The sequence below is a fragment of the Aphis gossypii genome, chromosome 1, assembly GCF_020184175.1.
Source record: "Aphis gossypii isolate Hap1 chromosome 1, ASM2018417v2, whole genome shotgun sequence".
NCBI classification, from domain to species: Eukaryota; Metazoa; Arthropoda; class Insecta; order Hemiptera; family Aphididae; genus Aphis; species Aphis gossypii.
The window spans coordinates 84,306,228-84,331,876 of NC_065530.1; the positions used below are offsets into that span (position 1 = coordinate 84,306,228).

General features: G+C 27.0%; 3 protein-coding genes and 1 non-coding gene across 4 annotated transcripts; 3 read left to right on the forward strand and 1 right to left on the reverse strand.

Annotated features, from left to right (window-relative positions):
• Positions 1 to 3,117: 3,117 nt before the first annotated feature.
• Positions 3,118 to 6,858, reverse strand: LOC114130037 (endoplasmic reticulum mannosyl-oligosaccharide 1,2-alpha-mannosidase). Its single transcript, XM_027994959.2, has 8 exons — positions 6,266 to 6,858; positions 6,027 to 6,194; positions 5,620 to 5,950; positions 4,493 to 4,641; positions 4,213 to 4,404; positions 3,963 to 4,150; positions 3,613 to 3,904; positions 3,118 to 3,544 (listed from the first exon to the last, which is right to left on the reverse strand). The coding sequence occupies exons 1-8, from the start codon at positions 6,353 to 6,355 to the stop codon at positions 3,185 to 3,187; spliced, it is 1,770 nt and encodes a 589-aa protein (XP_027850760.1). The 5' UTR covers positions 6,356 to 6,858; the 3' UTR covers positions 3,118 to 3,184.
• A 4,964-nt stretch (positions 6,859 to 11,822) lies between these two features.
• Positions 11,823 to 11,954, forward strand: LOC114133041 (U11 spliceosomal RNA). The gene has a single exon (XR_003593112.1). It is a non-coding gene; the product is annotated as a U11 spliceosomal RNA (small nuclear RNA).
• A 3,344-nt stretch (positions 11,955 to 15,298) lies between these two features.
• Positions 15,299 to 18,371, forward strand: LOC114132183 (uncharacterized). The gene is made up of 7 exons (XM_050197448.1): positions 15,299 to 15,945; positions 16,571 to 16,697; positions 16,837 to 16,909; positions 17,061 to 17,160; positions 17,441 to 17,560; positions 17,894 to 18,052; positions 18,141 to 18,371. The coding sequence occupies exons 1-7, from the start codon at positions 15,310 to 15,312 to the stop codon at positions 18,195 to 18,197; spliced, it is 1,272 nt and encodes a 423-aa protein (XP_050053405.1). The 5' UTR covers positions 15,299 to 15,309; the 3' UTR covers positions 18,198 to 18,371.
• Positions 18,372 to 20,326: 1,955 nt separating this feature from the next.
• LOC114132725 (uncharacterized) lies at positions 20,327 to 25,168 on the forward strand. The gene is made up of 7 exons (XM_027998269.2): positions 20,327 to 20,889; positions 22,788 to 23,555; positions 23,688 to 23,760; positions 23,930 to 24,029; positions 24,199 to 24,318; positions 24,385 to 24,543; positions 24,639 to 25,168. The coding sequence occupies exons 2-7, from the start codon at positions 22,805 to 22,807 to the stop codon at positions 24,693 to 24,695; spliced, it is 1,260 nt and encodes a 419-aa protein (XP_027854070.1). The 5' UTR covers positions 20,327 to 20,889; positions 22,788 to 22,804; the 3' UTR covers positions 24,696 to 25,168.
• The last annotated feature ends 481 nt before the right edge of the window (positions 25,169 to 25,649 follow it).

Here is a 25,649-nt window from a genome sequence, read left to right on the forward strand (position 1 = left end):
CGAAAAATAGCCTGTTTACTATATTGTGATGTTGAAGGGCTTTCAACTCTAAAATCATTATTATTGCGCCATCTCGTGGTTGACGGACGTTAAATGAAGGTTATAAATGTTTTGTGCCTATTTTACATTGAAACGCAACCCAGAATATGGATTTTTTTATCACTAATCGTTCGAAAAATGGTCTCCTAACTTTAGTCACCCAACTTCACAATGATGTGTTGACACTTATGTATAAGCAAAGGATTATAAGACTGGAGTCTGATGACTGGTGAGCCGTGTATAGAATAACTTCACCTATTATACCTTACTGTTAGGATATTGAATAATTTGGTTTGAATGGACTGTTAACTCTTTTTAGTTTTTAATAAAAATTTTAATTTAACTTCATTAATGTTCTGAAGAATATTTATTTATTGAAGTAGTTCATCACTTTGAATCATAAAGGCTGAAGGTAATTTAAGTGTATTCAGTTTTAAAATTTAATGTAGAATAGATTTAATTCTAAAACATTATACAACACTTATTACACAATGACCAATTTTAAAAATATTTGATTAGTTTTTTAGTACTTTTATAGCAATAATATTAAATCAAAAATCAATAATTCATAAATGCAATTCGTTTTAAAATGACATTATATTTAATAATATAATTAAATTATTCTTACTTAGGAATACAATATGATTTTCAAATTGTATGTAAATTTATTTAGTGTAAAAAAAATAATAAGCTATACAAACCATAGACTATACTAGTTTATAGGTTTATAAGTCTATGATATAAATTATTCAAACAACAAAACATTTGCATGTCTAACAAAATTATTTGTTCATAATTTAAATTATAAATTCATTATTAAATAGTTTCTTTTTGTTATTCTTACAAAAAAAATATATATCACACAGGTACCTATATATTTATAATATTGTTACACAAATAATACAATAACAAATAGCCAATGAATTATAGATACAAGTGCATAACTATCAAATATGCACAGGGGCAGACTGGGCCGCTATGCTACTGTGCATTTACACAGTGGGACGGTGTCATTACTACATAGATTGGGCCAGCACAAAATAACTCATCGTGTATTGCTTTAAAAATATTTTTTTTTTTGCAGAACAGTGGGTCGATTGGCTCCCAGTTCACCCTTAATTGTGCGTTAACAAATTAATAATATGCAGCATATAAATTATAAAACTATTATAGGTTAATTAAAACTTATAACACAGTTGGTTTATGAACTCGAACCTCAATAACCTAAAACTTTCATAACTTCAAATTTTTTTATCGCACCTTGAAGTGTAGTGAATATAATACATTGAATTTTTTTTTTTTATTTCTCTTGGATTTAAGTAATTGATACCTTTATAATACATACAAAATTGGATAATTGACAAAACATGATACAGACTGAGAATAAAGTGAATGTTTAGTGTGACATTATTATACATTTTAAACCAATGCAAAAACATTGCATTTAGATATAAATAGTTCAAAGTGGAACTTAATTAAAAATTGCTTTACAAGTATTTTTTTTTAAATAATTATACAAAAAAAATTATTATTTTCAAAATGTAAACAAACAGTATTTGATTAAGTCAATGATTTGCATTATTATTTTTAACTATTTTTTATTTAATTTGATATGATATTGCTCCACCATTAGCCCTGTCACAGATAAATAATAAGTTTCAATATTTCTTAATATATTATAGGTATATAATTTTGTTTAACAAAAATTAAAAAATATATTACTACATAACACTAAATCTTGAATGTTATAAAGATCAATATAGTACAACATCTAACCTCAACAGAGCCTTAAAGTAAAACTAATTTTACTAATTGAAAAATTTTCATTTTATAAAGAAAAACTGATAATGAGCTTAACCACGTAAGTAGTTTAGCCAGTTTAGGTTAGGTTAGACAATAAGAAAAGTTCAAAATGAATATATCTGATAACACATAAGATATATAGCACATTCTCTGCAACTCAACAACAACTAGCAATATAATCATTAATCCTCCCCTATATACTCCACTGTAGAAACTCAAAGCATAAAAAGCAAATTTAAATAATATGTGGATTAAAAAATAATGAATAACAATTGTAAATAAATTTTAAAATAAATATAATACCATCTTTAAAAGATCAATTATTATAATGAAGACCAGAATAATTGGCATGTAGAACATACCTTTATTTAAAAAGTACTAAAAGTATCTTACCCATTAAATTAACATGAATGATGTCAAAAATGAATCGCAAGTGACACTATTTATTTCTCCATATATTGAAACTATAAAACCTATCAATGTTTTGAATATACAAAACCAACAAAATAACTGTATTATGATAGAACTCAGATTATTATAGATTGTTAAAAACTCTTTCATACAATTTGATGAAATAACACATCCTATTTTTGAATGACGAGTGACAATGTTTTTCTGATCAATCAGGAGCAGAGTGGCAAAAATAAATGAGAACAGTGGAGCAATAAAAAAAAGTGCCTTAAATTGTATTAAAAATTATTTAGAAAATATGACTAATTTAATAAAGGTGGTAATAGTATATAATATTAGATAGAGATTCTTTATTGAAGCATTTTAAGAAAAAGTTATGAATTCTTTGCTTTCTTAGAACCTATCTAAATTAATTTATAAATATCAGTTAACATATAATGTAATTGTTTTAACAGTTTTACAGTTAAAAATGTATAATTTATAAAACATTTCAACAATTTAAATTACAGATACTTTAATCACTTATGTACATTAAGTAAATATAAGTAATACATCTAATACTTTTTTAATCCAATTAAAGCAATTTAATGATGGAATACTTATATTTTAATTCCCAACCATTATTTTAGATTCTGGGTGTTAAATATTGCTTTTACTAAATGGTATAAGAGATAAAGAAAGTCATAAACATTGATAATTATAAAATTTCATAGTAATAACCAAAAATAAATAAAAATTTTATAATTATTAATTAAATATAATATTTAAATTTAAAAATTTTAGTTAGTACTAAAAGTGTGTTATATATTTTGTGGTAATCGTGGACGAGTATACAAAACCGATAAAACAAAAATTCACAGCCAATAAAGACAAATAAAAATCTATTCATTAACTCAACAGCAAACCTATAAGTAATCAGATCAATTATTTATCACCGGTTATTAATTGGCAATGGATGCCCTTCACTGTTAACCACATACTTATCAATAGATAGCATGTGTCGATCATCAGACATTAACAAATATAGATACTTCAGGGTTTCTGCAAAAAAGAATGATTCAGTCATGTCTTGAGGACGCGTATCTTCTGGATCTAACACATTGCCAATGGATGTAAAACCACCAGCTACTTTAGTATGTCGTTCAAATGCTTGAAATATTAACCAACCCCAATCCTGATATGTTGTATTGCCTGATATTTGATACATGTACCAAAGACTTTCAACAAATTCAGGCCGTAATAGGCTATGTGCATCATTAATATTAACATACATGTCTTGATTGACATCCGTCTACAGAAAAAAAAAATAATAAGCAAAATTAGAAGATGTTAGATATTTTAATATTAATTCAATCTTACATTTGTACCAAAATATACAATTTCTGGGGATAAAAATGTTGGTTGGTCGGCATACATACGATAGCATGTTTCCATCAATTTTTCAGCCAATCTCATATGACTAGAAGGCATACCATAGTGAACACCAAGTGCTAATGTGCCCGGTAAGTAGCATACTAAATGATCCATCTTTGGGTGAAAATTTCGTGACCCTGCCTTCAGTTCTCCTATATATGTTAAATTTCTTTTGGGTGATGTCCGTACTAATTGTGTGATTATACCATCAATGGCTTCCAAATAATCATCCTTCAAACTATAAAAAACATGTTTTTAACTAATGCTTTTGAAATGTATTAATTTATCATTATTACAAATCAATTGATTTTCCAGTTTGGATCCATTGTTTCAAAAGATATTCATAATAACTATCACCTCTAGCACCAATTTTAATCTCAGACCCTCTATGAAATTTGCCTGTATTTGGATTTATATAGATGGGCACAAGTCCATTAGGTTTTTCTAATGTATGAATATGTTCTGATACTTTGAATGCAACATTCTGAAATTTAATTGCATACATCATAACCATATTAAACTATTAGTTATGTTAGCATGACTCACTTCAAAGTTTTGTGTACCAGTAGACCTTGATAAATCTCTAAATTCTAATTGTATGGTAGATACCTCAGCTGTACTCGAATCTGGGCTCCATTTAGGCGAATGAGCCATATGTGAGATAAGATTAACATCTGAATATGGTATTGGTGATGGAGATTTTGTAAAACATGGCATAAGTCGTGAACCAATATCTAGCTGTAACAAATAAAATAATAATATAATAATTATTATAATTTATAACAAACTAATATTAAGTGTTTAATAATAATGAACTACTACTCACAGCTTTATCAAGAAATAATGAATCACCCGACAAATGGTAAGCACTTAAAAATCCACCCAACACTCTAATTGTAGTTTCAAAAAGGTTGACATCTTTATAATGGTCAAGGTTAAAACTGGTACTAACCCATTCACGAGCTTCATCAAATTCTAAATAAAAAAAAATAGTTCATTATTTTTTGAAACTAAGAAAATAGTGTTTAATACTAATTAATAGTCTATGACTATCGTAAATAGTAATATATTAAGCAAAAATATAATTTAACATAATTGATATATTTTATGCTAGTTAAATGATTAGTAAAATAATAACTGATGTTAATAATATGAGTAATTGGTATTTATAATAATACAAGTAATTAGTAGTGTGAACGTGAAGTAAAGTAATCAAAAACTACATTATTATTTATTTGACATAAACGCACAATACTTCTTAATAATATTGAATAAAATAGTAAATAAATAAATAAATTTTAATTAGGATATTTTAAGCGTAGATTGTAACGTTTACAAATGTCACAAGTGTTCGTTACTAATCATTGATCAATAACAATTTTAAATGATATTCGGCCATTTATTTGGACAGGTGGCTATTACAACTGAACAAATGTTTATTGAGAAAGTTAATGTTAGGTGGTCAAATTAATCGATTACTTTTTTGCTTTGTTACTGAATACTATGTTTGGCACATCAATCATACAATCACAGACTTAATATGGTACTTATTAACATAAAAAGTTATAACAATTTAAATGCTTGACCAAACATACTAAATAAATAATACACAAATACCTACATTGTACATTGTGTAATATAAATATGATAGACATACTTAAAATGCAAGGCTCTAAATATAAAAATAATTCAAACATTTTATAATTGTACTCATTTTTCCAAATTAAAATCTTAAATAATGTCTAAGCTAAAAACATCCAAAATAATATTTTCATGTGTTTGATATAATGTATTATTTAATATATGCTAACTAGAACAAAATTATTTCAGTAATCTATATTGAACATTATTTTATTGTAGCATACAATAAAATAAATTAAGTTGTCTAATATTTATGATGTACAAGTTTATAATCATTAATATCAAATTAATACTAGTACTAATAGACCTTACCTTTTTTCAAATTCATTATCCATAGTGTGTCTAAAGAATCAACAATGGTCAATCCTAGATTAAACCAATCTTGGTACTTTCTACTTATAGGTTTTACATGATCATGTCCCCAGGCATAACTGCAATATCCTTTCCATGCATGTTTAAATGCATTTAAAACTGCGGTTTGTCTATGACCCGTTGCTGGCGTAAACTGAATACCTTCACCAGACGGTAAGTTTGCAGCATCATTAGATATTGGTGCGGCAATTTGTTCTTTTTGATCTGGAGTTTCAACATCTTCAATTTCATTTATTTTTACTGAATCTACATAATTTGGTAAATTAACTTTCTAAAACAGAACATTTGTAATATGATTAGTCAAGCATATAGGTCACTGAAATCGTCAATATCGTAATCAAACATACAACATTCTGGGGCCAAATAGTTGCTTGTGGTAATTTAATAGCATTGGTCTCAGATAATTCTTCAAGATTCTTAGTAGATCCAATAAACCACAATAGAAGTGAAATTAATATTACACTCGCCAACAGGTATAAAATTAATTTCTGTAACTTTGATAATTGTCTCCAAAACTGTAAGAAAAAAACAATAAAATTAAACCACTTGCATAAATAATACAAGAAAAATAATTTGTATTCTTTACCCTTCTATAAAAACTTTTGCAGCTGTATTTTTGCGTAGGACCCGTCAACAAAACTGTGTCGAAATTCAACGACACATGGTCTTTTATCATGTTCAGTAGATATCAGTTTTGCTTATAGTTGAGAACATATAAAAGGTAAGTTAATTATGTTATGCTATATTTTCGTAGGAAATGTTTAAAGTGCCTATGCCGGTGCGAACAACTTTTAAATGTTAAGCAATAACTCTATTCGAAAAAAAAACTGGCAACGTAGAACAATAGTACAATGACAAAAATACACAATAATCGTGAATGGTAAATCGTTGTTCGTTTGCATAGAGTAAATAAGGTACAGCGCGTACAAACCACAGTTAATTAACTACCTAATACCTATTATAACACATTTAATTTGACTAATTAAACAGATTTTTGTGTTAGTTTCGAGATAGGAACGTTCGACGTTTTGAAATTTGATCTATGATCTGTATGCTGTAGCAGTGTTGTGTACTAATTGTGTGCAGTGTGCTGAATCGTTTTAAAAGTTGATAACGTTATTTGATAAAAAATCACAGATAAATCATGAAGTGAGATAATAAAATTAATTTAGTTTGTGATAAACAAAATGGGATTGAGGGACTTTTCCTGAAAGTAAGACATACCAACTCGCCACTACGTATAAAATTATTTGTAAAATACAAATATACTACGCAGTAAAATATAAAAATTATTATTATTATTATTTATTTATAAATCCAGTTCCATGATATCACTACTTATCCACTTACAATTAAACAACCGGCTTTACGATTATTAAATTATAGCACGGACTAAGTTACATACCTACCTATCTTGGGCATAGAATACTTCTATACTAGTATTCTATGATTTGGGTGTCGTACCCCAAATACGACCTTTTTGACCTTTTTTTAGGGTTCCGTACTTCAAAAGAAAAAAACGGAACCCTTATAACATCACTTTGTTGTCCGTCCGTCCGTCCGTCTGTCAAGAGCGTTTTTCTCAGGAACGCGTGGAGGTATCAAACTGAAATTTGTATATGATACTCAGGTCTACTGTCCCTGGAAGCTGTAGAAAAATCAACCTTCTAAGCCAACGCAATCAAAAGATACAGCCATTTAGGCCGCAAATTTCCGCAAATTTTCGAAACTCGCACGGGAATCAAAACCTACAGGGTACTTCCCGTGAACTTAGAATCTTGAAATTTCGTACGAAGTCACGTCATATAGTACAGATATAGGAAAAATTACGAAAACCGTAAATTTTTAGTTTCATCATATAAAAAAAAAATATTTTTGAAAAATATTTTTGACAATTTTGAAAATTTCAAGTTACTACTCCTTATCTCATGAACGCGTTGAGGTATTAAATTAAAATTCATATTAAATACTTAAGTCTATAATACCTTTAAACTGTAACAAAATCAAACTTTTATGTCAACGCAATCGAAAGAAATAATAACAATTTAAGCCGCATATCGTCCGTCCGTCTGTCAAATTTTCGAAACTCGCACGGGAATCAAAACCTACAGGGTACTTCCTGTGAACTTAGAATCTTGAAGTTTCGTACGAAGTCACGTCTTATAGTACAGATATAGGAAAAATTACGAAAACCGTAAATTTTTAGTTTCATCATATAAAAAAAAAATATTTTTGAAAAATATTTTTGACAATTTTGAAAATTTCAAGTTACTACTCCTTATCTCATGAACGCGATGAGGTATTAAATTAAAATTCATACTAAATACTTAAGTCTATAATACCTTTAAACTGTAACAAAATCAAACTTTTATGTCAACGCAATCGAAAGAAATAATAACAATTTAAGCCGCATATTTTCAAACTCGCGACTACTTGCGAGGGAATTAAAACCTTCTCTGTAAACGATATTTGATGTTTATTGAAAAAATACAGCCGTGAAATTTCATTTTGCAATAAAAATAAAAAAAACTTTTACTTATATACCTACAGGTTTGTACGGAACCCTCGGTGCGCGAGTCCAACTCGCACTTGCCCGGTTTTTTTAAAATAGTATTACTATATACAACCTATCAACAGACCACTGAACAACTTGACGATATAAGAAAATAAAATAGGTAAGTCATAAATTGTCATAATGTAATGCTTATCTGTGCATAGTGCATACAGTATAAACATAGTTATATGTATATCGAACGATACAACAACAATTATTTACAATTTTCTAAAATAAATTATCTGCACTCTGTAGTATTCGTATATAATAATAACTATAAAATGTTATACAACTTTATAGCCCACTCAATAGCGGATAACGAGGGATTACTGCATTTTCAAAATAGATAATATAGCAGTAATCCAGTAACTAATGGCTGACTATATAACTGTATGACGATAGTTAACCGTCATAATAGTACAGAAATACAAAATTTAAATGAAACTTAATTAATATGTATTCTGGTATTCTGCAATAATAAATTTATCAGATAATAACGAAAATATTTTAATAAATTATAGTGTAATATATACAATAATCTAAAGTATATTACCTTTCACGGTTTATGATGCTGTTGATAAAAATGTTATTACCTACTTATTAGATTCAAATGGGTAACCGGACAATTTCCCCCCCCCCGGACATTTTCCGCCCGGCTGTTTTTGGCATACCTAGTAGGACATTTTCCCCCATTTTTTTTTTAAGTTTATTATTTAATAATTTAATATTATTTATTATTTAGTAAGAAATTATTTTTTTTCATAAATATAATCAATTATACTACAATTAACTTTATATATTTGTACTATAAATTACATTTTTTTTTTCTAAAAATATAATTAAAACATAAAAAAAATGTAAGTATATAGGTAAGTAAAATAGTTCAAAAATTTCATTTTTTTTTTCATAAATATAATAAAAATTGTATAATAAAACGTAAAAAAATTATATAACTATAAAAGGTTAAAAATATTTATGAAATATAGTCTAAAAATTTCGACATAAAAATGATATATTTTGTAAAAAACATTTAATTTCTGACACTTTTTTTTATATCTAAGCACATATTTTGTAATCGTTTTTCATATTTATTTATTTATTTATTTTTTTTTTTGTTAAAAAAACCGTACCTGTTTTAATTTTTAATAGTTTATTAATTTTAGATACTAGCGAATAATACAGTATGCTAGTACTATTACTTTTTTATTTAGACAATCTTTTAAATATAATATTACTATTATTTTATTGTTTCAAGTAGTTGAATTGATCAAAAATATACATCTACTATAATAGGTAATTATAGTATAATTGATTATATTTATAAAAAAAAAAAATTATATTTTACTGGAAAAAAATAATTTCTTATTAAATATTAAATAATAAACTTAAAAAAAAATGGGGGGAAAATGTCAGCATCGAAAATATGTTGGGGGAAAATGTCCTACTACGCCAAAAACAGTCGGGGGAAAAATGCCCGGGGGGAAATTGTCCACCATTCATTAAAATGAGGGTATGAAGCATCTGAATAATTCTGCGCATAGTACATGAAACTACTCGGACATTATTGCTCATGATTATTTTTTCACGAAAATAAATTAAACATTAAATATTTATAATTTATAAGTCAACTAGTCATAGAAGAACTAGGCAGTTTCGACTAATCGACTCAAGTAAGGCATAAAAAACTAAAAAAACAACATACCCACCTATACAAATATTGGTGATTATTTCGGCGGAGTAGGTACGATTGCACGCGTTTTACCTTTTAAGGTATACGATTGCGCGCGTCGCACAGTGCCAAAATAACAAAAGACAAAATTTAAAAAAGTGCCTAAATATAAGCAAATATAGTAAGTATATACATTATAATCATATTATTTTATTTTATAAAACAAATTTTTACATTGAACATTAATTACACATTTTTATATTTAATTATTATTATACATAATAATTAGTATCATTTGGTTATCAAAATTCAAAATTAATTAGACATTAGGTAAAGTATGGAACTAATGTGACGCTAGGGCTTGTATTTTTTTTACACAAATCTCTTATTCGTGGTCGAACAGTCGAAACAGTTTTTTAAAAAAAATATATATTTCAAATAATTTTTGTGTCACCCTAGTTGGAAACCTCTAGCGTAATATGTAAGTGTAAACAATAAGTTTAAGAGTGTGATAAACTGATTTAGTTTAGACAACGACTATAATCTGAATAATATTATATGGCGTGTAAAGTATAATATACCTAATACCTATTATACCTAATATCTACTGATCGGAGTTATCTATTTCGTTGGTATAAGTAGTATTTGTTTTTGAATATTATTTATACTACCTACATCCTCGTGTAGGTATATTATAATTTTATTATTTCGTTGTGTCTATAGTTTAAATAACGACACGCAGGACCTATAACGTGAACGTGTGTATACCTACATGATATTATAATATAATATAGGTAGGTAATCGTAATAACTAATAATTAATAATACATAGGACACGAGTATACATCTACATAGTACATTCTACACCTACACGAGTAACACGACTGTACAAGTACATTTTAAGCCGTCTTCGATCGATCGTCCATTTTAAATCGATATTTTCGTGATGAGTTGAACGGGCACCTGCAGCAGTCATTTTGGAATAATATCTTAGTTGTAACTTGTATTTTATTATATTACCTATATACCAGACTTAGGTAAAATATTTTTTAAAAGTATTTTGAATACATAACCCAAATACTTCACAAAAAGTATTCCAAATATTTGTCGAATACTCTTTTTTAGTAGATTTATAGATTTCAATGACGAAAATATATTTTTTTCAATTCATTGTTTATAAATGAATATTATAATAAACTCGTTTTATTTATAATTATACACAAGTGCAAAAGCTTCAATGACAAAAAAATTAATGAAATTATTTTTTAAATGTGATTGGACGTTAAAAAAGTATTCAGAATTCTGTATTCGGAATATACTACCCAAGTCTGTTATGTGCATATAATAATATAATAAACTTGTATATGGACTGTATTAGCGCTACATCTACGTAAATAGTAATTCATAGTATTCTTATTTTATTTGAAAGGATGTTTCTCTAATGACACGGTTTTAGAAACGAACTGAAATCGTGTGCGGTTTTCGGTTTTTTTCTACAGCAATCAGTTACATCAATTATTATTATTGTAACGTCCGCTCGTTGGGAAGGTGTAACGAAGACTGACGACAGGCCCGCAGTGCTCTCTCTGACACCGACGTACAACCAGTACGACTGTGGTCTCGTCGGCGGCAACGTGAGACAGTGCAAATGTCGGCCGATAGATGTCTCTAAACGGCGACGACGGTTGGAGGTACGGTCGCGTTCGGCGGTCGGCCGTCGTCCTGCGGACTGACAGAGGCCCTACGATTCGAGTCTCGTAGTCGGGTGGCCGTCGCGGATCCAATCGGTTGGAAGACCTGACGGCTACCGCGACGAGACTTGCCGACCGACCGGGCCCAGTGTGTCGTTTGTTGGACGGTTCGGCGTGTCGCGATCGGACCAGTAGGCCATATAGAGCTTGGCCAGTGTTGAACGTTTTCAAAAAGGGTGTCTTCCGCTTACATGGAACATCGGATCCTAAGGGTTCTGGTGAGGTATGGCCATCAATACATACCTGACACGTAATTTTTAGAACCGCGGGCAGTTGGCTACCATCGAGTGCCGGCGCCTGCTCCGATCACTTAATGAAAATAGTACAGATGTGTTTTAGGTGTAACGTCGTAAACTGGCTACGCGTGTGTCAACAGACCACTCTCTCAAGGAGTACGACCAGCGCTTACATACCGCGGATGGTACTATGCCGCGTAGTTTGTTGGATACTTTGGATGCGAGTTGAATTTTTAAGAAGGTTAAATATAAGGTTAAATAAATAACTGTTGACAGATGTTCTTCGCAGGTCGGTATGTTTTTTAAACACAATTAACACGTACAATGGTGCGCTCTACCCGACAATATTACGATTATTTTACAACTATAGAAGCCGCTAAATAATTTATCCGATTGGTTGTATTTACAACGGAAAAAATGTACAATGAATCAAAATAAATCTACTAAAAAAAAAAAAATGAATTACCTATTTTATTTGTTGTTTAATACATGTATCTATCGATGTCTAGCTGTTTTTTTGCATACAGTGATCATGTTTTCGTAATTCGTAATAATAATATCGCTCAATACCGAAACATCTATCACCCTCCTTGCGTACGCACATACTGAAGCTGAACTTAAAAGTACAACAGTAAAAAGTTTAGTAGGCACTGTAGGTACTTACGATACAGAACAGTAAACATAAACGAAACGAATTGGACGAGTGGAATTCGGTATCGATAGGTACATATAACAATACAGTAAACTGTAAAGATAAAAATATTATGTAGTAAACTCATTGGCGGATATTGGGGGGGGGGACTTGGGGGCTTAAGGCGCTTAAGCCTCTCCTCAAAAAAACATAATCTGCAAGTCACACCAGATACGGTTGAAGCGTTAAAAAATATGTGTTTATATTATGTATAAGACAAATCATAAATGGTAGTATTGCAGTATAGTATTTTATAGTTATAGTTTATATTGTTTCAATAATCCGATTGATTTTCAATGTTTTAAATCTGTGTTCATAATAAGCGGTTTTTACTAGTTTTACTTTAGGTGTATAATAAATGTAATTCTCCAAGACTCGCTGTCGATATCTTCATAATATCTATCGTGCGTGTAAAATAAATGTGTGAAGATTCGATTATGACCTTTTTTTTATGAGCTGCCTCCGTTAACGCATAATATAATATCTATTCTGATAATACACCTGTACTGGATTAATGTGTTAACAACTGTTCAATTTTCTCATCACTATTTTCACGATAAACACGCACTAGCTATACATATTTTAATCCTTATTGATTGAATTTGAAGTTTTAATCATTATTTTATGAAATAATTATACAATATACCCAACACTTTTGAATAAATTTTTTTTTATACCTACCTACACCTGATCTACTGATAGTTAAAGTTAGATACTTCAAAGTATATTTTTTAGTATTTATATGGATACTGAACAATAAACATGGTACCAATCAGCAATTCCAGATAATTATTGATTATAATCTTTCTTATTAAATCAAGTTCTATTGTTCTAAAAATATCGTTAAATTTAAGTTTACAAGCATTGAATATAATATTATCCTCTATAGACTATAAGAAATAATTTAGTAAAATAGTAAGTAAGGTACGTTTATATTATTTTAATAAATATATAATAGTAAATAACATTGATTATAAATTATAATATTAGGTACGTATACTGGTATACTATAGTATAAATATACATGCTATGTAATAATTATGGAGGCTTACATCTTACAGTAAACCAATTTATTTGTAATTATAGGTAATAACTGCCAGAACGGATCCGGGTAAATAAAGTAAGTATAATATGCTATTGTGTCTTAATAAAATTTGGAACTACTCTTTTAAAATCAACGTACCAAATTGTATGTTAAATGATAATAATTATACTAGTTATTCTTAGAAGGGAGAAAAATGTATCAAAAATTAAAGTGTTTAAACACCGTCGTGAGTTTTTCATAATGTCATAATTTTATATGTATATTTGCAAGTCAATGACAATTGAGTTATTATGAGTGGAACCGAAGAAAGATAACGTCATGCAACCTTTATTAGCTGTCCAACATTTTCGTAATTAGTATCAAAACATTTGTTATAATTGTAAGAATTTGTTAGTTAAAACCCCCACCCTATGAATTTTCAAAGTTTTAACACCAGTTCTTACTTGTCGGATTTAAGGTAAAATATGCTCAGTGATACTTACAGTTCAATAGAAAAAATTTAATCGGAATTTGGCTTAGGAATAGACAAATTAAATAATAAAGTTACTATTAGTGTACCACTCGTTACAGCTTTATAATTTAGTGAACCACTAAAAAAAGTGTAACTCAAATATGATGGAAACTACATTCAACGCCGTTAAGAGTGTAAAAAGTTATGTAAGTACATAATACACATTACACATAATATATTATTGTAAATATTTATTACTTATTAGTTATTAGTGTTATATAGAATATTGGATCATTTTTAGGATACACCATTAACATAATATCTATGTTTTACAAAGAAGTGAGCAAATATAAACATTATTATTATAATATGATTTAGTAAAATTAAAGTTCAATTTATTTATTTGATTCCTAAAATATTATAAAGTGTTCTTTAAACAGCTCAAAATTGTAAATAAATTTCACTTTGTGTATTAAATAATTTAAAAATAAGATAATAAGTGTTAAGTTTGATTTTAAAAGTATAGTTCTCATTGTTTTATAATATGTATAGGTACATGCTATTCTGAGTATAAAATAACTATTTATCGATAACAACTATAGAATACAATTATTAATGTACCTATTTGATTTAAAATTATTTTGCATTTAGTTTTCACCACAATCATTGGCATCAATGAAACTGGACAATAGGTATACCTAAAAGCTGATGTAAAACTTTAAAAAGTCGAAGCGCACTCCCCCCTCTTGACTTACATACTGATTCTTACTTATAGTATAGTTATAACGAGTGTTTTGACACTACCTACGAAAATTTCGACCAACAAGTAAGGGCAGCGTGAAGTTAGTAATTTCTCAATTCCACATTTCCACCCCTAATCACTTCTTTGTTATTGACTTGTAAATTATGAGATTGGACTTGCGAATTACTTGTAAAGTTAAATAGGACTATGAAAAACTTAATAGATATGAGGGCCATCTTCACAGTGGTATTTAGAATAAGAAGTTATGATTTTCACTAATCAAAAATCACAATAGTCAATAATACAATGTATAACATTGTAATATCAAGTACCTATATGACGTAGTATACTATAGTTAGTTAATTTCATAAGGTATTTCAATAATCATATAATTTTTAATAACAATTTTATTCAAAGTATTTTATCAAATTTATTTTATAACCTAACTACAGAGTTTTTATTTTTTATTTTTAGATCGAATCTAAAAAAACATGACGTTTGATAAAAGTTTATTGGAACCCAACGAAGTGTCCATCAATTTGAAATTATTTAAGTTCATTCGATTTTTTCACATATTTGATCCAAATATCAGAAAAATTTGTAATATCAATGTTTATCATCTAGCTTTTCACATCATAAATTGTGTTATTGGTTGTATAGTAATTTATGGGTTGTTAGGTTATTTTACTGAGATGGAAGATGTATTTAATATCATTAATCAGATACAGTTAATGTTTTGTATCTTAATTTATTATTCAAGTTTACTTAAAATAATTACATTTTTATACAAGGCAAATAATATTTGGGATTTACTCCTCGTCTCAAAGATAAATTTTTTGACGAGTACACAGTGTAAAACACATATTGATATTCTCCATAAATATCGCAATAAATCAATAAAAATTACAAATATTATAAGTACTATTGGAGTTGTGACTACCTTGGAATGGATCATGTATCCTCTACTGCTACAGTTGTTACAAAAAGAAGACGCAAACAAATCAAATCAACGTTTTGAAAACATTTTCAACTTTCGGTTCCCGGTGACCATAAATTACTATAATAATAATTATGTTATATTTTATATTATGGAGTCATTTATCGCAATGTATTTGTTATACATATATGCAAGGCTGGGCAAGTTAACTATTTTTTTTAACTCGTTAAGTTAAGTTAATATAAAAAAAAGTAAGTTAAGTTTAAAGTTAAAAGTTACTTCTATTTTTTTTTAACTTGCAAAAGTTACAAGTTAATTAGAAAATAAAAGTAACTTAACTTAGTTAAAAATAAGTTACTTTTTTTTTTAGTATAAAATTAATAATTATACCTGCCTACCTTTTTTAAGCTAACAAATAACATATTAATGAAGAGGTTACCCCTATAAAATTTCGTTATAATTAACTTTATAGTTATATAATATTTTCTGTGAATATGCAATATTATGTCATATGATAATTATTTTTATAATTATTGTCTAATAATTATTAATTAATATATTTAAAATTTCAGATTTTTTTTTTTAAAAATTAATTTGTACAAAATTGAATTTCTTTTAAATCTGTGGTTTAGGAAAAAATTAACTTACCGTACCAATAAAATTAATTAACTCGCTAATTACTGAATAACTTCGGAAAAAATGTAACTCGTTAAGTTAGAAGTTACTTCTAAAAAAAAGTAACTCGTTAATTAACTTAGTTAAAAGTAACTTAACTTTTTAACTTAACTTTAACTTATTAACTCGTTAATGCCCAGCCTTGCATATATGTAGCGGTTGATGTCTTCTTTATTTCAGTCTGCTATGTTATGATTGCTCATTATGAGATGATAAAAAACGCTTATGGAAATATCAACACAGAATTGATTTCCGAAAATAATAATAGTAAGTCGATAATATGAAAACAATTTTATTAGTCACCTTTTAACCCGAATGACTTGTTTGAGTTTTTCACACGATGAATAAAAATAACAATCATTTGAATAATAATAATGCATTTAAATTTTAAATTGTATATTTTCAGAAAACAAAAATTATTGCAATGGCTGTATTGGTGATTTAGTATCGATTATGATGGATCAACAAAAACATTTCGTGTTCGTACTCATTGTTCTATAGTTTTAGATTCGGTCATGAGACATTTATTTTAGACCTTTTGTTTTTATTTGTTATATGCCATGAAAACCAAGTTTAAATTTACTAATTATAAATGTTTTAATAAATTTAAATATTTATTTTATTTTTCAGGAAGTTAAAATTATTTTATTCCACGTATAAGTTTATTATCTTATCAACTGTTATAATAAATTCGGGATCCATCATAATTTTAACATATGCATCCGTTGTGGTAATACAAAATTTTATAAATCAAATGATTATTTATAACCAAAGGTGGATTTTTATTTTACATGTTTATCAAACACAAAACCAATATAAATATTATAATTTTCTAACCGAATAAAAATTAGTTTCAACACTGACCTTGGGTTAAATTAGATGGTATGATGTTTAATAAATTTGACTGTTAAAGTGTTCTACTTCTTCCTCGGTTATAAAAATCCACCCCTTTTTGTATCTATAAATATTATATATTAATACTGATAACAGATTATTCTGTTTGTATAAAGATTTTTATGTCATCAGAAACTATATCAATTCTAAGTGTAATCAAGTTGATATCAGCATTTGGATACGTGTTTATTGTTTTATTTTTCCTTTGCTATTTAATAGATCGCATTAATAATAAAGTAACTGTAGTGTTTCTATGTATATTATTGTGCTCCGTTGGGTCAAATGATGATCACTTATCAGTACCATTAGAATTAAGATAAGATATCGTCGATCTTGGCGATTTTAATGATTTATATTGTATTATTGTTAGTCTGTAGTCTGAAATGATATAATATGGTTGTTGTTACCGTCCGCCGATCACGCAATGTTGTTACGAATTAAATTTTAAAATACAGTCCAAATATCCACGAAGAAAATCCGTAGTCTTCATGTCTACAGTAACGTTAATTTCATTAAATGCTAAAACCTTTTATACCTAGTTGATTTATTTATGCATTATATTTTAACAGATGGAATCTGTCCACTTTGGGATGTATAGTTGTAATTGGACTGCGATGAATTTAAGATCAAAAAAAATGTTGTTGTTATCAATGCAGTTGAATAATGCTAATAAATTGATGATTAAAATAACACCGAAAAAAATTATCAACCTACAATTTTACAATAGCGTAATATTAAAATTTATATATATCTATTTTTTTATCATATAATAATACAAATTTTAATAAATTAAAAACAATTAATTCTTAATTTCAGGTAATAATCACATGCTATAATGTTCTCTCAACTATGTTGAAAGTACGTTCCAACTAAAAAAGAATATGAAGTATTAGTAGTATCAGTAGAACTTTTCGACCATAATTTGATTTATTGATAATGTAACATTTTATATCTACTTTAGTTTCAATCTCACTCATCATGCATATAAAATAAGTTATAAGTTATGAACTTATAACTATAATCACTAAGACAAGACACTTATTATTTATCACCATACTAATTTTTATAAATATTCTATTTTATTTTGTATAGTGTTACTTGTTACTTTGAAATTTGTATTAATAGTAATACTCATAGACATTATTTAAATATGAACTGAAGGATTAGAGTTTGTAATAACGACATTTAAATGTTTTTATATCTAGTACTATCTTTTAGATCATTAAAAATACTTAAACTTTCAACATTTAAGTCCGCGTTATTGATAGAAAGTAAAATCTAATAGGTATTTTGATTACACAATATGAATATTACCATTACTTTTCTAAGATTTCTCAGTAATCTGGAAATACAAAAAAAAATCCGTATCACTGAAATGCAACCAATTTTTATCAAAACCAATATTGTTAATTATTTAGAACGGTTAGGTTATTTCAGAATAACCTATTATTGTATATACTTGATATTTTTATAAAATATTAATTGTAAAAGCATTTTCTATATAATAGAGTTAAAATAAGAATTTTCATGAAAGTGATCAAAATCATTAATTGAGTACTTATATCATAGTATATTGTGAATTCATTACTAAATGACGAACGAGAATATGACTTCTTGAAGAATCATTGTATACATATGTATTATGACGCATTATGTTTTATGTGTGCATATAGTTTGTTTTATATATAAATGGATGACGCCATGATGGTAGTTAACTCTACATTATTTATCGTTCGGTTTAAATGTTTGCATTGTTTCTTTGTTTTCAGTATTTTTATTTCTATATTTATACCTATAACGCTTATTCGTCTTCTGCGTGGTTTCGATGTTGTTTCTACTGCGTACGGGTCTAGCTCGCTTGCCGGGTCGCCTTCTACACACTCAGACCTTCGCTGACGCATCCTCTACGTAGTACGTCGTCTGTATCATAATTCATAATGATTGTCAACGATTAGTTGTTCCGTTATTTCTACTCGGTCGACCAACTCAGTTTCAATCGATAGGGTTGAGACGTCGTCGATCGCTTAGCAGTGGCGTCAATTTGAGAGGGGGTAGTCGGGGCGTTCGGTTGCACCCCTTACTTTTTAAATGTTCCAATTGACTTGTGCTCTGCTGAAATAATGCACGATTAGTAATATGATTAAAATTTAATTTAATTGTAACTGTAGTGTTCAATATCGCGAATTAACCTTATAGTAGCCTGTGATCGCAGGACATAAAATCGCTGGAGAGAATTCCTGTCTAACAGCGAATCATACATATAACCGGTACCAAAACAATGATCTGCTCTGCAGTACTAACCCCAGATTATTGTAAAAGCTTTTGATGAATAATCCAATAGTTGTCGAACGGCGCGAGGACGGGAATGTAATATTGTCAGGACAGGCTAACTGTGTTTAAAATTTAAAATTAATTTTAAATTGTTATGATTTTTTTCATATATTATCTCAGTTTATTATTTAATATGACGATAATATCACAGCGTTTTAATCCTCTGCAGTTGCTACTCACTTTATACCTATGCATAAAATTGTCGCTTGTAACAATGTTTCTTACCTATAAGTAGGCTATAAACGTCAATAGATACAAATAAAATATGATACACATATTATACGATATTATACGCAATTGGTATATATCAACTATACAATTTTGAAACACACAATAATAATAATTATATAGAAAGGTATATCATATATGTGAAAAAGTATAGGTAACTTAATTTAGTGTTACAATATTTTTTTAATTTTAGGCTAATTCTAATGATTTCATATGGACTCCTAAAAAGTAAAAAGTGTGTTATAATATATTCTACTATAGACATATAATTATAATAGACTTATGTGTTATGTCAAATATTATATTTTTAGCTTATTGATATTCAAAGAACGAATAACACTATCACGTAAGTCATAGAAAATTTCTAATTAATTATTATTATATTAGGTATTATGTTATTATTATTATTTTTTTTTTTTTGCATTAAATACCTATATATTCCATTAAACTGATGACAACTGTTCAATTTTCTCATCATTGTTTTCACAACAAACACGCACAAGCTATTTATATTGATATTTTAATTCTTATTACTAGTCATTAAAGTTTTAATGATTAACATACGAAATATTTATACAATAGGTAGGTACAGCATTTATTCTTTCGCGAACTTCGTAACGTTAATAATTTATTAATTTCCTTTAACAAACTATTAATAGTTAGTGTTAAATATTTCAAAATACATTTTAGTTTCAGTATTAAGTACGCATATTGAACAATGAACTATTCCAGATAATATTATCGACGGTCGTTGAATAATCTTCATTAAATCATGTTCTTAAGTTAAATATATTTATTGAAAATATCATAATATGCACGTTTCAAACATTTAATATAATATTATATTTTAAAAATCTTTTTGTAAATAAAGTACACGTACGTTTATATTATTTTTTAACAAAATAACAACATTGATTTTATTACTGGTATATATTACATTGGGGATTTCAATAAACGGATGTATTTTTAAATAGATAATCACCAAAGCAACGGATTCTGGCAAAAAGTGAGTAAATACGTAAAATACGCTGCTGTTATACATTAAAACTAATCTACTTAATTATGTATATACATATACTACTAATTACATCTAATCTTTAAAAATCAGAGTCTTAAATTGTATGTCAACTCATAGTATCAACTAAAAAAAAAGCGGGCAAGTGAGTACCGCTCTGCTGTACATTAAGTGCCGTATGGATCATTATTATATATTATAGGAGTGTTAAATTTGAATCCAATGATAGTTATCATTGTATACGAAAAACGATTCTGAACGAAGATGATTTGTCAGCCTAGGATATAATTTCCAGTTGTTGGTGAAAAAGGTGGTTTATGTTTTAATGGCCTGAATACACCAAAATTTAAGTTCTTTTATAATTATTGTAAGCTAAACTTATGAAAAATCTTGTATTAAATTTTCAACTCTTAGCTACCTATACAAACATTTTTATGAATTATACCTACAAAATAATTTGCAAATATTCATAATTTTGACGAATTTTCGTCAAAATTTGAACTTCAAATGCTAATAAAAAAAAATTGTGCATATGTATTCTTATAATTTTTTAATCACTATAAGAATAACATATGAGGAACTTTGTATTAAATTTTCAAGTATTTTGATAGGGCCAAAAAAATTTTATCGACACTTCAAAAATATTTTTTCAGAAAAATTGAAAATTTCAGTTGTCTATAAATAGCTCAAAAAAAGTCAAAATATTTTGAAATTTAAATCACGTAAAGAAAACGCGAATCTTAATAACTGGTAAAATTTTCAAGTATCTACGACTTATACTTTTTGAATAATAACAAATATCAAAAATCGTTTGAGGCTAAACTGTTATTTAACGCGGTTTTTGTAAAAATTTAAATTTCAAACACTCATAAAAATTTTTTGTCTGAATCCGGTAGAGTTTTTTTTACAGATTATTGAAGAAAAATGTATGGAGAACCTTGTACCAAATTTTCAAAACTTAGTTATAAAAGAAAAAAATTTTATGATTTTTCAACTTCAAAATTACTTGCAAATTTTCGCGTTTTCGACAGATTTCGTAAAAATTTGAACTATAAACGCTTATAAAAAAAAATTGTGACTAACGATTTTTAATTTTTTTTAACTACATTAAAAACAACTCATAAGGAACCTTGTATTAAATGTTCAAAACTTTTTGGTCATCCAAAAATTTTTTATCGACACTTTAAAAAAAATTTCTCAAAAAAATCGAAAATTTCAGTGGTCTATAAATAACTCAAAAAAAGTCAAAATTTTTTGAAAATTTAACTATATACGGATACCACTGACATTAACATTTGGTGAAAATTTCAAGTATTTTCAGTGATTAGTTTTTGAATTACAACCATAAAAAAAAATCGATTTGGTCGAAAACTGGTTTTGCGTAAAAATTCCCGTTTTTCCGTCATTTTTTTTTGGTTTTTCCCGGCGCTTTTGAAAACTATTGGAAATTTTTTACTTTTGACCCGCCAAAGTACAAACTACATTCACTTTCCTATCCGAAACAGGGTCCACTTTTTAAAATCGGAGCACTTTTACTGCTCCAAAACGTGGTGACAGACACAAAAATAAAAAAAAAATAAAAAAAAAAAAACACACATCATTGTAAAATCAATACATTCATCACTTCGTTCAGAATCTAAAACAGTGAAAGATATATTCTCAAAAATTAAAGTGTTTAATACAAGATGTTGTGCTTTCCACATAGTATACATAACAACAATATAACTTAATATAAAGTGTATGATGTAGTTTGTTAACTTAGTAGAGTATTTAAAAATACGAAGAAATAATTTCTAATACAAATTTTATTTTAAAGTGCTTCATAAAATTTATTTTATAAGTAGTGTAAAAATTAATACAAACTACAGAATGTTAATTTTAATTTTTAGATCGAATCTGTAAGAACATGACGTTTGATAAAAGCATATTGGAATCCAACGAAGTTTCCATCAACTTGAAATTATTTAAGTTCATTCGATTTTTTCACCTATTTGATCCAAATATCAAAAAAATTTGTAATTTAAATGTTTACCATCTAGCTTGGTATATTATAAATTGTGTTATTGGTTGTATAGTAATTTATGGATTGTTAGGTTATTTTACTGAGAAGGAAGATATACTCAATATCGTTAATCAAATACAGCTAATGTTTTGTGGCTTACTTTATTATTCAAGTTTACTAAAAATAATCATATTTTTATATAAAGCAAATAGCATTTGGGATTTACTCCGGGTCTCTCATATGAATTTTTTGACGAGTTCACAGTGTAAAACACATATTGGAATTCTCCATACACATCGAAATCAATCAATAAAAATTACAAATTTTATAAGTGGCTTTGGAATTGTGATTGCCTTGGAATGGATCATGTTTCCTCTACTGCTACAGTTGTTACAAAAAGAAGACGTAAACAAATTAAATCAACGGTTTGAAAACATTTTCAACTTTCCGTTCCCAGTGACCATAAATTATTATAATAATAATTATGTTATATTTTATATTATGGAATCATTTATCGCAATGTATATGTTATACATATACGTAGTGGTCGATGTCTTCTTTATTTCAGTCTGCTATGTTATGATCGCTCATTATGAGATGATAAAAAGAGCTTACGAAAATGTCAACACTGAACTGGTTTCCGAAAATAATAATAGTAAGTCGATAATATGAAAAGAATTTTATTAGTCACCTTTTAACCCGAATGACTTATTTGAGTTTTTCACAAGGTGAATAAAAATAACAATACTTTGAATAGTAATAATGCATTTAAATTGTATATTTTCAGAAAACAAAAATTATTGTAATGACTGTATTTATGATTTAGTATCGATTATGAAGGATCAACAAAAACATTTTGCGTTAGTATACCTATTATTGTTCAATAGTTTTAGCACAGTAGAGATTTATAGTTAAGTGACATTTAATTTTAGACTTTTAGTTTTTATTTATTGTATACCACGAAAACTTGGTTTAAATTAACTTATAATTAATGTATTAATAAATTTAAATATTTATTTTATTTTCCAGGAAGTTAAAATTATTTTATTCCACGTATAAGTTTATTATCTTATCAACTGTTACAATAAATTCAGGATCTATCATAATATTAACATATGCATCTGTTGTGGTAATACAAATTTATAGATCAAATGATAATGTATAACTAGGGGTAGATTTTTATTTAGTGATTTACCACTCCCTTGGTGCCTAAATCCACTTTTGTGTTTATCTATGTATAAATCTGATATATTAATACTTATAAGTGATAACAGATATAGATTATCCTTTATGTATAGATTTTTACGTCATCAGAATCTATACCAATTCTTAGTGTAATGAAGTTGATATCAGCATTTGGATACATGTTTGTTGTTTTATTTTTCCTTTGCTATTTAATGGAACGCATTAATAATAAAGTAACGTTAATTTTATTAAATGCTAAAACCTAATTTAGTTGGTTTATTAATTTTTTTTTTTTACAGATAGAATCGGTTCACTTGGGGATGTATAGTTGTAATTGGACTGCGATGAATTTAAGATCAAGAAAAATGTTGTTGATATCAATGCAGTTGAATAATGCTAATAAATTGATGATTAAAATAACACCGAAAAAAATTATCAATCTACAATTGTATAATAGCGTAATATTCATTTTTATGTGTATATAATATGTATAATGTATATTATCATAAAATAACACAAATAGGAATAAATCAAAAATAATTTTTAATTCTAGGTAATAATCACATGCTATAACGTTCTTTCGGCTATGCTGAATACACGTTCTGAATAAAAAATCAAGATAAAGTAATATAATCAACAATACCTCAAATAGTCAAATATATTTTGATTTGTTTATTATTTTAATTATTATTGACAATGAATAAATTATTAATTTTTATTACATAAAATTAAAACTTAATTTTGTCTCACTTATAAATTTAAAATTTTTCAATTATATAAAATAAGTTACGAGTTATTACCTAGTAATTAGTAATCAGCAAAATAATCTGTAGACTCGAATTCAATAAATTTTGTTAATTTTTTGACATTCTAGAACGAATAACCTTACAACTACTTGATAGTTTTGTAGAATATTAATTGTAAAAGCATTTTCCATACAATAGTGTTAAAATTTGAATTTTGGTAAAAGTAGTCAAAAGCTCTAAAGTCAAAATTTGAATAGGTCCCAATAATATTAAAGTATATTATTGTGAATTCATAACCTAAATGACAAACGAGGATTAGCTTTCTTGAAGAATCATTCCCCATTTTTTTTTAAGTTAAATATTTAATAATGTAATATTTTTTATTATTTATTAAGAAATTATTTTTTTTTTATAAATTTAATTAGTTTAAGATGTATATTTATAATCAATTCAATTACTTGAAACAATAAAATAATAGTAATATTTAAATTTAGTATTTATTTTGGCATATTTTATCTTTTGCTACTTATTATATTTATATAACATTTGCATACGTTTTAGGTACTATTATACAATTTTTATTACATATAGTATAGTAAATGTATAGTATATAAAAAAAATTTTTATCCATTTTTATTAATTATTAATTATATTTTATGGAAGTATATAAAGTTATATTTTTTTTTTTTTTATTAAAGTAGATAAAAATTTACAATTTGCATAAAAAATAATACAATATAAGAACTTAATTGTGTTAACAATTATTTTTAACTAGGCTGGACGGCTTGAGAGAAGGGAGCGTCCATTGACACTACTTC

Excerpts from the sequence above, each read along its gene's own strand:
- LOC114132725 (XM_027998269.2), top strand. The coding sequence starts at position 22,805 with ATGACGTTTGATAAAAGCATATTGGAATCCAACGAAGTTTCCATCAAC. Across the intron at positions 24,030-24,198 it reads TAACATATGCATCTGTTGTG|ATTTTTACGTCATCAGAATC; the intron begins GTAATACAAATT and ends CTTTATGTATAG. Across the intron at positions 24,544-24,638 it reads ATCTACAATTGTATAATAGC|GTAATAATCACATGCTATAA; the intron begins GTAATATTCATT and ends TTTTAATTCTAG.
- LOC114130037 (XM_027994959.2), bottom strand. The coding sequence starts at position 6,355 with ATGATAAAAGACCATGTGTCGTTGAATTTCGACACAGTTTTGTTGACG. Across the intron at positions 4,405-4,492 it reads CATTATTTCTTGATAAAGCT|CTAGATATTGGTTCACGACT; the intron begins GTGAGTAGTAGT and ends TATTTGTTACAG. Across the intron at positions 3,545-3,612 it reads TTGTATATTTTGGTACAAAT|ACGGATGTCAATCAAGACAT; the intron begins GTAAGATTGAAT and ends TTTTTTCTGTAG.
- LOC114132183 (XM_050197448.1), top strand. The coding sequence starts at position 15,310 with ATGACGTTTGATAAAAGTTTATTGGAACCCAACGAAGTGTCCATCAAT. Across the intron at positions 15,946-16,570 it reads TGTATTTGTTATACATATAT|CCTTGCATATATGTAGCGGT; the intron begins GCAAGGCTGGGC and ends GTTAATGCCCAG. Across the intron at positions 17,561-17,893 it reads TAGATCGCATTAATAATAAA|ATGGAATCTGTCCACTTTGG; the intron begins GTAACTGTAGTG and ends ATATTTTAACAG.